General features: G+C 38.8%; 2 protein-coding genes across 2 annotated transcripts in view; both read right to left on the minus strand.

Annotated features, from left to right (window-relative positions):
- The window catches only part of LOC134794493 (serine/threonine-protein phosphatase 6 regulatory subunit 3-A), a 36,667-nt gene extending 26,938 nt beyond the window's left edge, over nt 1-9,729 (minus strand). The window contains 8 exon segments of the mRNA XM_063766305.1: nt 4,326-4,421; nt 4,423-4,433; nt 4,436-4,527; nt 5,483-5,660; nt 6,145-6,309; nt 6,909-7,182; nt 9,273-9,352; nt 9,552-9,729. Of these exon segments, the coding sequence (XP_063622375.1) occupies nt 4,326-4,421; nt 4,423-4,433; nt 4,436-4,527; nt 5,483-5,660; nt 6,145-6,309; nt 6,909-7,182; nt 9,273-9,352; nt 9,552-9,611 (956 nt within the window). The 5' untranslated portion in view covers nt 9,612-9,729.
- Nucleotides 9,730-10,252: 523 nt separating this feature from the next.
- Nucleotides 10,253-13,187, minus strand: LOC134794114 (probable ATP-dependent RNA helicase DDX10). The gene is made up of 3 exons (XM_063765821.1): nt 12,992-13,187; nt 10,720-12,863; nt 10,253-10,421 (listed from the first exon to the last, which is right to left on the minus strand). The coding sequence occupies exons 1-3, from the start codon at nt 13,118-13,120 to the stop codon at nt 10,274-10,276; spliced, it is 2,421 nt and encodes an 806-aa protein (XP_063621891.1). The 5' UTR covers nt 13,121-13,187; the 3' UTR covers nt 10,253-10,273.
- Nucleotides 13,188-13,309: the final 122 nt, after the last annotated feature.

The raw sequence follows: 13,309 nt of genomic DNA on the forward strand, positions 1-13,309 counted from the left end.
TGATCACTTACAAGCCACCTCGATAAGGCTAGAGGACCGTGCAGGACCAATTGTTCTTTCTGCGGTTTACTGCCCACCGAAACATCGAATCTCCGAGCAAATGTTTCTCGATTATTTCCAAACACTTGGCCATCGCTATATCGCCGGTGGCGATTGGAACGCTAAGAACACATACTGGGGCTCACGATGCACGGTAACGAGAGGTCGAGTACTTAAACAATGCGTCGACAAAATTAAACTGCAGACATGGTCCTCCGGAAACCCCACTTACTGGCCCTCTGATCCAAATAGAATGCCAGATCTTCTTGACTTTTTCATCGCCAAAGGACTAAGTTACCTTTACACAAGCATTGAAACTTGTCTGGATGGGTCATCGGATCATACCCCTGTTATCCTCAATTTGTGTTCAAACGTGATCACCTACGAAAAACCAGAGTCCCTGCACAACTGTAAAACTGACTGGGATGGCTTTCGTTCCTATCTAGATGAAAATATTAACTTGAAAGTTCCACTGAAATCTAGTGACGATGTGGAGGAAGCGTGTCTGAATATTACTAACTTAATTCAAGTGGCTGCCTGGAAAAACACACCCGATCTACCAGTCTCACATAAAACCTGTGCTCCTCCCCTAGAGATTAAAAAGAAACTCGAAGAGAAGCGACGCTTAAGGAGAAAATGGCAACAGTCACATCATCCAGCCGATAAAACTAGCTACAATCGAGCTTCAAGGGAGCTTAAAACCCTGTTACATGAATATTCTAACAATACTATGAAAGACACATTAGAAATGATGTCCCCAAATGGCAGCAATCAACACTCACTGTGGAAAGCCTCCAGAACCGTAGATAAATCAAAATCGCACTGTCCTCCTATAAAAACTGGTAGCTGCTGGGCAAGAACTGACCAAGAAAAAGCAGAAGCCTTTGCATTACACTTGTCAGAAGTATTTCAGCCCAACCGTGACGAAAGTCTCAACGACGAAAGTGAAGTGGATAAAATACTCAACCAAGATTTACAACTATGCTTGCCCATAAGACCAACATCACCGAGGGAGATTTCAAGGATGATCCGTAACTTAAACACCAAAAAGGCACCAGGCTATGATCTAATCACACCTAAGATTCTTAAAGAACTGCCTAGGAAAATCATCACTTTCCTCGCCTGCCTATTCAACGCGATCTTCAGAATAGGACATTTTCCTGGGTCATGGAAAGTTTCACAGATCATTATGATCCATAAAGTTGGCAAGCCGGCGCACGAAACTGGGTCATATCGCCCTATTAGCCTGACTCCTGTGCTATCCAAGTTGTGGGAAAGAATATTTCTGGTTCGGCTAAAGTCTCACTTGGATGAATGTGGAGTTATCCCACTGCACCAATTTGGATTTCGAAAGTCACATTCCACAACTGAACAAGTACATCGGGTTCATGACGCAATACGTCACTGTTTCGAACACAAACAATACTGCTCTGCGGCGTTCCTGGACGTGCAACAAGCCTTCGATCGTGTCTGGCACAAGGGACTATTGTGCAAGATAAAAGAAAAACTGCCTCACTCGCTCTTTCACATCCTAGCTTCGTACCTATCTGACAGAATATTCCAAGTAAGGCATGGTGACGCGAGATCCAGTTTTTATAACATAACAGCAGGTGTGCCGCAGGGCTCAGTGCTTGGTCCTACTCTCTATAACATATTTACCTATGATTTGCCTACTTCTGAGCAGGTGACCGTTGCTACCTACGCAGATGATATAGCTTACCTCTCCTGTCACAAACAACCTGAAATAGCTAGTAAGCAGCTACAGCTTGTGCTGCATAATACTTATAGCTGGTTAACCAAATGGCGCGTAAGAGCAAGTGCTCATAAGTCAAACCACATCACCTTTAGTCTAAGAAGAGGAGATTGCCCTCCCGTAAAACTTGGAAATGATATCCTGCCACACTGCGAGTGCATCAAGTATCTAGGTTTTCATCTGGATAGGCGCCTTACATGGAAAACCCACATAAAACATAAACGCAACGAAATGATTCTAAAATACAAAAATCTTTACTGGCTAATGGGACGCAACTCAACCCTCTCAGTGGACAATAAATTACTCCTATACAACGCAATCATTAAACCCATCTGGACCTATGGGATCCAACTATGGGGAATTGCTAGCGACAGTAACATAATGTGTCTTCAAAGAGCACAGAACGCCATCCTTCGTGTGATTGCCAATGCACCCTGGTTCACTCGTAACGATGAAGTACATGACTATCTCAGTATGCCCACCATAAAGCAAGAGATCAAAAAATTCACTAATAATTACATTGAGCGCCTGGCAAGGCATGCTAATCCACTGGTTTCAAAATTACTGGACAAGACTGAAACAGTGCAAAGACTTAAAAGGAAGCACATCGTGCAATATGAAAGTAGTGGGTAGGTGGGACGATGGTCTCCAAAACCCAAAATTAATACCTATATACAGCAAAACTGATTATAGTCATTACCGACTGATGGCAGTTCAAAACTTTAAAAAAAAAAAAAAAAAAAAAAAACTTATTATAAATATCCTCTTGTTGTGAAGTACCAAATATTGTTATTTGTATATGTATAACTCTTAAGTTAAAAACAATAAAATATGTTATTGTCTACTGTCAAAATTATTATTTTTTGCGGGATTAAGTAATACCCTGCTAGTGTTCAATAAGGCCCACAATAGGACTTTTATAAAAGGTATATTTTCCAAGAGTATCGTAATATTTTTATAACTATTTTGGTATAATGAAGAAACTTCAATAAATAAGATACCTATTTGAGTGAGTTTTTCATACTTAATATCCTGTTTATTAAAAAAAAAAACATTTTAATTTAAGGTGGGCCGTATATAGGCATATACGGCCGACACGGAATATACAATAAGGTGAGGTCACTTACCTTATTGTATATTCAATATGTATACGTGTAATATTGAGCAGTTGGTTTATAATATACATAATATGATATTGACGTTGAATAGGACAGGACATGACAATAGGAACCAGAAATAGGTATAGTCGGTCAAACCAATTTGTCAGTAAATAAAAACAAAAAACTATATTCATCCTTTTCTTTTGGGTGCTAGTACTAGTGTAAGTCAAAGATAGTATGATGATTCTCTCTATGTTTGAAATGAGACAGTCCTTTGACAAACTATGGTAAAAAATAGTTGTGAATATCATGTACATTTTTATTACAATTTCGAAATTCAAATGTTCTTCCTAATCAACTCGGCCACTAAACTAACTGATAACTTGGTATCCGATCCGCTAACTCGGCGAATGAATCGCCAATTCGCCAACTCTCCGAGCCGAGTCAACGCTATCACACTGCTACTCAGGCCATTCAAAAATAAACCTTAATTCGAGAGCCCGAAGATATATGACAAACAATACATTATGACTTAAAACTTTATGGGAAACAAAGGGACCCCTTTAATTTCACGTAATGTCCGCATCTAATTTATATATGTCCACAGTAAACAAACAAATGAATGATAAGAAAAGACAGACAGTGCTGTGAGCGGCAGGTGGGGCGAGGCGAGGGGCGAGGTATAGGTAGGCTATGATAGGGTCTCGGGCGCCGCGCCGGCGACACTGACGGACCAGCGCGGCGTATGTATGAATTTCGCGCCTTTTTAAATATATTTTACTATTACAATGCAAGCTACACACCGAAATTTCTTATTTTCCATAATATGGCTGCGTATATTATTTTATAGTAATAGACTTATTTTTACAGACTCTAATTCAATATTAGATATTATAGGACAAAAAACGCATATTAATTCTAAAGCATATATCTTATTCTTCTAAATTTTTAGCTTGCCTATTAACTTAAGAATTTAGATATGTTGTTGTGGATTTATTAAACTTTAATTCAATATCGACAAAATAATAAGCTAATTTGTAGTTTGACTAAGAAGCACGTTAAAAAATTTTCTAATAATTTTACATTATAAAGCGTCATACATATTATAAACGATGGAACTTAAACATTGCACTTTAATTCAATATTAAAAAATCATTACTAAAAATATATAAATACCTAATTTATATCTAACGCTCGTTCTAACTTTTCGTCATATTTTACAAATATGCTTAAAAATATGTCCCATGTCAGATAAGTATCATTTTTTCATCTTTAGAATTATCAAAACTTTTAGTGCAAAAATCCGGTCCCACTATTGGTCTACCTAACCATATCATGAAATGATCAATTCTAAAACGGCATTTTATGAAATTCTCATATTCAATGATCTAGCCACGACATTTACGAATGAAAATATGTCTATTTCCAATTACCTTGTATTCCCAGCAGGCGAAACCTGACTATAATCAGCCACACAGCCATTAAGGATGATGTCAGTGAGCAGAGAGGCGGCGTTGGCGGCGGCGATGGCGCGGACCCGCTCCGCCGCCCGCTCCGCTTTCGCCTCCGCTTCCGCTTCAGCCTGTGCGTTGTCGCCCGTCGCCTGCTCAGATGCCGGTGGCTCTTCTCGTACTTCTGCAAAAATAAAACAGTTGACACAAAATATATCAGTTGTTCGCCTTATTTCACACCTGTATTATGGAAGTAAGAAGAAAAAATGAAAGAAGACAGAAAATTAGATAATGTTTCAAAATAAAGCAAATACCACATGACACGGGTGCGCCCATGAGGCACGTGATTCGGTAAAAACATGTTTTCTAAAAAACTGATTACTTCCGTTTTGAAACGAATGTAGTATACCTATGGATATAGTGTTTTACGCACACTACCATATCATTGGCTATGAGATTTGTCCAGCAGTGTGCAGTTAATATTTTCCTCTTTTTAGCGTGGTGAAAATTAGCTAGCGTGCGTAAAGCGCCATACCCAAAAGTAACACACATTACATACATTAGTTTCAAAGCGGAACTAATTTCTTTTCCTTCCCCATACATTGGAACATAACTTGACCGAATCAATATAGCATCACGGTTAGTGTAGTGTGTCGTAGGCAGGGCTCGGAAACCGTTTTATTTTCCAAACCGGTTTCGTTCATTCACCCGGGAAACGAAAAGGATCGTTTCCGTTTGCGGTTACCGATTAAAGAACTGTTCTATTGAGATACTGATTTATGCCAAATTCGTTTGCCTTCTGTTTTTGTGGAACGAAATTTACCGGTTAAATTGAAAATATCGACGCGAGATAGAACGAGTAAGTATTGCTATCTCTTTCACGTATGACAATGAATTTAACCGAGTCTTCGAAAGCCAAGAGTAACCGATATTATATTGTTTTCTTCTTACCGGTAAGGAGAGAACATAATTTTTTAGTTCGCGTTCCATAAATAACCGGTTTTTTAATGAACGAAATAATATAACGGTTTTGGAACGATATTAACAGGTATTTCAATACCGGTTCCGAGCCCGTGTGGTATTTTTATGGGACCAGTGTGTCCCCGGCGGTGGGCCTTAGGTTAACCGGTGCTCTATACCTTTATCCTGCGCGTCCAGGTCGCCCTTCTCCACGGCCTCCTTCTCCGCCTTCTCGCTCTCCTCCTGTTGGCCCTTTTCGAGCTCGCAGGTCGGCGCCCGAGGCGCCAGCGGCGGCGGCTCGTACGTGCCGCAGATGATCGCTATTAGGGCTTCGAGGAACTGGTGCTCTTCTAGCCACTACCAGAGATGATACAAATCTTTTGTTTAATAAAACACACATAACACAAGTATATTATAATCCAAAGACACTATGAAGATATTGAAGATAGACAGTAAAACAAAAATACTAGGTAAGGAAACCTCTAAGCTCTGTCTCTTTCTTCCATGTATACACTCGATTTTTTACACGATGATTTAACTTACTCGTAACGTTTAGATATAGAATCAGAAATGTAACAGAAAATCTAACACTTTAAACTCTCGCGTTTTATACACATATTAATTACACAAACGGATCAGCGCGTCAGTCTTTCCGTGACCACAGCTGGTGCAACTCAGCTGAAACGTCGGAATTTAAGGTAAGAACAATGAAAGTATATCATGTTAGACCCATTTGTATAATAAAAAATCTACCACCAAAACCGCCGAGGTGTTCAGAAGTCGCAGCAGATTAGGCAAGAAATCACTAAAACTAATGTTTAACCGTGTAGCTTAAACTTACTTCCATAATGAGCTTATTGAAGAGATCATTAAGCCGTATGAAGCACTTGAGCGCGTCCAACACCGCCGAGGTGTGCAGGTGTCGCAGCAGATTGGGTAGGAAGTCGCGCCGCGCCTTAAGGAAGTCCAGGACGCGGAGGCACACGATGTGGTATAAGTACCAGTCCTGTATCAAAAATATTGATATATATGCAACGGAAAAATCAACAAAGAGCAAAACAAAACATTGTATAGAAATTTCCATAGAAAGTGACCAGTTTTTATTGCTTTCGAATTAGTTATTAGTTGGCTCCACACAGAGCCACAAAACGGCCAGTGTAGACGTGCCTCGCGCGCGCCGCCTGTGCCGAAGCACATCTACACTGGCCGTTTTATGCGCGAGGAAATTGCCTCGAGTGTATGCTCGCTTTGTATGGACCTGGCTATTCAGTAAATTCTTATATAAGATATTTCGGCACTTGACTAATGTGACCATTTTAGTTCTAAGAGAAAATATCAACATTGCAATGTGTTAATGCAAAGAATATTTGTAAAGTAAACAAAGTTGATATCACAACCTCAAACCAAGTACATTTCTATATTAGTTAACTATTTCTTTCCTCTAGGTATCAATGGGCGGATGTGGTGGACGCTGATCTGCGTGAACTCCCGGTTGAAAACTGGCAAGAAACAGCACAGGACCGGGATCAGTGGTGAGCAGTCGTGTTGGAGGCTAAGACACACTTTGGGTTCACCAGAGGAGTAAGTAAGTATTTCTTTCCTGACCTGTTTAGGACTCCTGTCAAGCAGCATCTCAATAGTTTTACTAAAGTATGACGCCAGCAGCGGGTTCAGCGGAGGCTCCCTATTGATGAAGTCGCATAGCCTGTGCATCTGCACCGTGTCCATGGACAGCCGGTCCGAGAGTGTGGGGAGCTGGGACGTGAGGACCTCACAGGCTATGGTGGCGTGCCGGTACTGGAGGCTGAGCTCTACATTCTTGGGGGGCTCCTCTGTGATGAGTGTTACGAGCTCCGCTAGGATGTCTGGACGTGTGAGGCTGAAAAGTTTGAATTCAATGATAATATAAGTATTGTTTTATTAGGATTTTTTAGTGAAATTTTATGCATGTACCTGATGATTTGAGATGAAACAAATGGGCAGCACTGAAGGAGGCCTATACCCACTAGGGATTCATTATTAACACACATATTATAAGATTTAGCTTTATTTTCAAATTTCTATGTAAACATTTTACAATGAATAAAGGGCTTTTTTATTTTTTTTTTTATTTACCTGATGATGTACCCTACTAGTAAATGTAATTTACAAACATTTTTGCATGTTGGCTTTATGTCAACTGAATACTGATTCTAAAACTTTAAGACCTAATTGTAACATATTCTGGCAAATAAATATTTCTATTCTATTCTATTCTGGAAGAGGAAATAATATAGAATTCTCCATATGAAAGAAATTTTATAAATTTGTTTTTATTTTCAAAAATTTCAATAATGTGTAGTTTTTCTGAAACAGTATTAATCATGTTCTAGAATTTTCATCATATTGAATTTTATCTAACCTTTATAAAACACCATGAATATGTGAATAAATTAATTCTTTATACAGGTTGGCTAAAAAATAAGTGAAGTGCATTCCCGTTGCCAGAGAGGTGGGACCATTCTCGAAATTGCGAAAAAAAAAAATTGACTGTTTCATACATTTTGGCTGGTCTATTTTATATGGAAGGGTAATTATTTTTTTCGCGATTTCGAGGTTGGTCCCATAGTAAAAGTTGCTCAGTATAATCCCGAAACCTCCCTGACAAAGGGAATACACTTATTTTTTAGCCAACCTGTATAGTTTCATAAGCTACAACTAAATAGTAGTGATGTACCGACTATTGATTTGGCCGACTAGCCGACTAATCGGCGCTCGAATGGCCGATTAGTCGGCTAGTCGGCCAGATCATTGGTTTCGTATAAGTCCAGGTGAAAAATAATAGTTTTGCTCCTTTGGTTGCGCTATTCAGCTTGGCTAAAAGGTGTTCTCTACAGTTTCAATCACCTATCACAAGAATCCTCGTTCAATTTCTGTCTTTAGTTCTTTTATTTTGTGATCCTGTGCAGACCGTCAGTACAGCTTGTAGGAGGTATTTCTAAGGCTCTATTTCCCGTACGTAGTCGCCAGTTAAGAACCTATCCCCTTGGTCAGTCTTTACGAACAACGTACCCTGTCTAAGTCTCTAAATTTTGCAATAACATTAAAAGTTCCTCATGGCTACAGCATTAAAAAAAAAAACCTGAATAATAATAAAAAAAAATATCGAACTTGCACATGAAATTACACGAGCATCAGTTGAGATACTTGAGATCGACCTGTAGAGGAAAACACCAGCCCACCAACATACGATAACGATCAAACGGTCAATTATATGAACAAAAGTTTTCGTATGCACTCTGGATAGGTATTTTAGTAAAATAAACATAAAACATGTGGTAAATAATGACTATTGATTTTTTTTTTTCTGTTTTTCTTTCACTAATAAAGTGCCGACTAATCGGCCATTTTTGGCGACTAGTCGCCGACTAATCGCTGACTACAAATCTGAATGTGGCCGGATAGTCGGCTTTCCCGACTAGTCGGTACATCCCTACTAAATAGAACAAAAACTAGAACCATTTACTATCCAAACTGCACTATGTGAAATTGGGCCTTTCTATTTTCCAAATTAGAAGATGGTTTAGAATTCCAGAAAATAAATTACATTAAAATGATCTAGATGACATGAGATATCTTTATCTCCATGTTTACATTTGCAATGATAAGAGTTATGTAGCAAGTGACGTATAAGGCTTACACATTTATTTAATTAAAAGCTAATTGCATAAAATCATATGATTTGTATTGACATTCACTGCACTTTGTTTACATTCTTTGTGTTCACTGAGAAATGCACATTCCTTTCAGCCAAAAAATATACAAACTATTTAAAAATGTAATTAGTTGACTTATTTAGTTAACCAAAACTAATAATTTTAGGGAAACTTTTTAGAACTAAAGATATAGAGCAGTTTAGAAGCTAAACGGCAAATATGTCATAGTTTGGTAGACACCAGCTGATGCTCATGTGAACCAATGAGTACTCACAACTGTATGAGTGCCTTGTTATCCGCTTTACACTCTTGCAGCACATCATCTGCCTCCAGCACCTGACTGAGCGTCACATTCTGAAACACATCAGATTACTCATCATCACGTCACTCCACAACTTCATGCCTCCACAACACCACATACACCCGCCATCCACGGCCACCGGCCCCCACAAACCACCTCCGGTCGTAAAACGGGGCGTAAAACTCACAAACCCGCCGCAAATACAAGTCATCGCTCCCTTCATAACCATGAATTTTTCAACTATATACGCACCTCTTCTTTGAGCAAGGAATTTAGCTCCCTCACAGCTATATAGTTCCCGCTCCAGAACATGATTAAAATTAATAAGTACTGATTATTTAATTACTTTAGATCCATAGAAAACTTAATTATTGTACGGATTTCAGCGTTTCTTTGATAAAGTGCAACGATCCGTTTTCTCGTCTGACAGCACAGCACCAGTGTTGCCATGTTTTGATTTATATTCGATTTCTGAGTCACGTTCGAGCAGCGACCTTGATTTTATATTTTTGTTTTTTTTACTATTTTTGTTGATTTATTATAATTTTATATCTTGGCCCTTAGACTGGAACTTTGGGCCGTTCCGTAATACTAAGTAGACTGTTGTACGCGATAGTACCTATAAATGTGGACAACGAGTTATTGCATTACGGAAATCAACTTTAAGACATAATTAATGCGATTCAACAGCAGCCTTAGCTAAAGCGAACAGGGCAGTCGCCAGGAGCCTCGCACAACCTTGAGCAGATTATCTTAAAGTACATAAGTCAAGGGCATAATAATCTGCCACTCAGAGCCTTGCTACCGCACTAGCGTCTCCCATACATACCTACCATATGTGTAAATTTTCAGCTCAATCAAATTATCACTTAACGTATGTAGTACCTATGCTAGATTTCTATACAAGAACATCTCAATATGGGATGGACGGATTTGACAATAAAACAATAAAATAGATAACGAATATCTATTTATTATTTCCCCTTAAGCAACTGCATTGCCAACGCCTCCGCCTCCTGCACCGACAGGGCTGCGGCGACGTCCGTCAACCGCGCCGCCTTGCGCGGCGCCACGCTCGCTTGCGGGATGCCTTTACTTTCAAGCAGCTTGCGTTTGAGGGGCCTGAGAATTAAAACAAAATATTAAATATGGGTCCAAGTACAGATCGTGTGATGTGCAAGTTAAGGAAAATTAATGGACATTTTTAAATTATTTACAGGATTTAAAAAAGTTTTCAAAATTTCCGAAGTTAATGGAAACTTTCCTCAACATGCACATCTGTAGGTTTAAGCCTGTGTACCTGATTTGGAACACATTGTAGTTTGAGTAAACTTATGGATGTTGTGATGTGTATTAAGGATTCTAATTATTACTATTTAATAATAATAAAAATTGAGAATGAATTAAAACTAAGAAATACCTGTGATATTTCTCTTCTTCAGATTCAGGTTCTGACTGATCATTATCTGAGCCTATTCTATCATCTTCACCAGAATTCTGTTCATCACCACTACTATCACCATCTTTTTTTGTATACACCTTATCTGGGTCTGGCACCCATGATAGATCAGGGCCATCTGACTCTTCATCACTTCCAAAGTCATCTTTCTCTCCTTCCTCCTCCTTTCTTTTATTCTTAAGTTTCCTTTTCTGTTCCTTGTGTTTAGCTTTAACCTTTTCTCGGAATCTGATTTTGTCAAATTTGTCTTCCTCTTTAAGCACTTCTTTAGCCATCTCAATATCTATACCCCCCACATTCTCATTTACGAATTTTTTGGCAAGCTCTGACTTTACATCCTTCTTTTCATCATCTAAAGCTTCACCTTCCTCTGTGAACTTCACTTTAGTATTTACTTTAATTTTCTTTTTAAGTAACTTCTTAGCAATAGCTGCTTTAGTCAAAGGTTTGGATTTTTTCTTTGACTTGTGTTCCTCTTCTTCTACTATTGTATCGTCTTCAATATCAACATTGGTTTTCTTTACTTGCAGGAAATCATCCTCATCACTGTCATCATCATTGTGGAAGTTCAATTTGGGAACTTCTTTGATGAGTTTTTTCTTTACCTTCTTTTCTATTTGGGGCTCCTCTTCAGCAGGGCTGGCATCTGATCCTTCATCCTCTTCTGCCTTTTCCTTTAATTTTGTTATTACATCATCATCAATTTCTTCAGATTCCTTCTTAGCTGCTTCATTCTTCTGATATCTTTGTAGGAACCTGATTCTAGGAGGTACTATCAAGCCTAAAGACCTGGCAAAAGCATCTGTGTCTAAAGCATGGACATTGAATATTTCTTTGTTCTTCATTAAATACACTGACTTTAAGTAGCTTACAAATGCTTTTTGAGCAGTTTGTTTCAGATCTGTGTGATCTGAGAGCAGTGCCTCTATTTTTCTCTGAGGGGCAACAACTTTAGATGGGTCTACTGATATTTTATTGATGGGAATTTTGTTTTTATTCAAGTCTTCCACAATTTTTACCTCATTTGAAAGAAGCATTAGAAGCCCCTCACCTTTACCAAGGACGCCTCGAGCTGTGCGACCAGCCCTGTGTATATATGTCTGAACGTCCTCTGGACAGTCCATCTGTATCACCCAGTTGACTCGAGGAAAGTCAAGTCCCCTTGATGCTAAGTCAGTTGCAAAGAGAACCACATTGGATTTCCTACAAAAGTCAGTGTAAATCCTTTCTCTTTTTTCTTGATGTAGAGTGCCATAGAGAGCTAAGAGACTTGTGCCAGGGCGGAGTTTACAGAACAGCTCATAGGTATACTTTACTTGCTTGCATGTGGCCATGAATACTATTACTTTCTGTTTTAGATGATTTTTTATGAAAGACCAGAGGATACCAAGTTTCTCATCAATTTCACAGACTATATAGCTCTGTTGTAAAGCTTCTGGAGTGGTTGTTTCTGCCTGCTCATGGGGTGCCACATATGTAGGGAACTTCAAACTCAGCCTAGCCAAATCTTTTACAGATTTTGTTTGTGTTGCAGAAAACAAGAGTGTCTGTCTTTCAGCAGGTAAATTCTCTATGATTGCATTCATGGTTGCTTCAAAGCCCATGTCTAAACATCTATCAGCTTCATCCAAAACCAGAATTTGTAAGTGGCTGCAGTCAAATAAGGGGTTCTCATCCATATGTTGTAGAAGCCGTCCAGGAGTGCAGATTAATATGTTAACTTGGTCCATTCTCTTTCTTTCAAACTTGAGGTTTTGTCCACCGATAATGAGGCCAGCAGAGAAATCATGGAGCTGACCAATCTTTCTTAATGTCTGGAAAATCTGGTAAGCCAGTTCTCTTGTGGGTGAGATGACTAGGGCTCCTACTCCGTCCATTCGTGTCCATTTGCTACAGAACAAATTTTCCAAGATAGGGATTAAGAAGGCTAAGGTTTTCCCCGACCCTGTCTTGGCAGCCCCCAGGATGTCTTTCCCTTGTAAAGCGTAGCCTATAGCTTGTCGCTGGATCTCAGTGGGCGTCGTATAGTTGTTGTCTTTAAGCCCTTTAAGAGTTTTCTGGGATAGGGGCAGGTCTTTAAATGTTTTGATTTCATCTGGTACAATCTGAAAGGAATTTATACCTCTTAGTTATAAATGCATTAATTTAGGTTTAGATGTATGAATGTTTCATTAAAATGAATAACATATGGTTATAAACAAATCTACAATCCGAAAGCTTAAAAATGTTTTACCTTATCATACTGTGCTTTTAAATATTGAATGGCCGCATCCTCCTCTACATTCTTTTTGCGGCGTGGTTTGTACAGTTGAAACTTCTTCTTCCTTTCACCTTTTTTCTGTGAATTATTTTGTTGTTTCATTTTAATAATTAGTTTAATTAATTCATAACATAACCTCGATATTTCCCATGCATTGCACTACGCACTTCAACATTGACATTAATACATTTGACGTTTCTTAAAAAAAAATGTCAACTAGTCCTGACCCTAATCGGTAACTTGGGGTGATACCAGAATTGATACCGATTTTCACGGGTATCCATTCCTATC

This window comes from Cydia splendana, chromosome 10 (assembly GCF_910591565.1).
Source record: "Cydia splendana chromosome 10, ilCydSple1.2, whole genome shotgun sequence".
Lineage (NCBI taxonomy): Eukaryota > Metazoa > Arthropoda > Insecta > Lepidoptera > Tortricidae > Cydia > Cydia splendana.

What these genes read in the sequence shown, in the direction of transcription:
- LOC134794114 (XM_063765821.1), bottom strand. Translation starts at nt 13,120, where the DNA reads ATGAAACAACAAAATAATTCACAGAAAAAAGGTGAAAGGAAGAAGAAG. An exon ending in TAAAAGCACAGTATGATAAG is followed by an intron (nt 12,864 to 12,991) that starts GTAAAACATTTT and finishes AATTCCTTTCAG; the next exon opens with ATTGTACCAGATGAAATCAA. An exon ending in GAAGAAGAGAAATATCACAG is followed by an intron (nt 10,422 to 10,719) that starts GTATTTCTTAGT and finishes TTTAATTCTCAG; the next exon opens with GCCCCTCAAACGCAAGCTGC.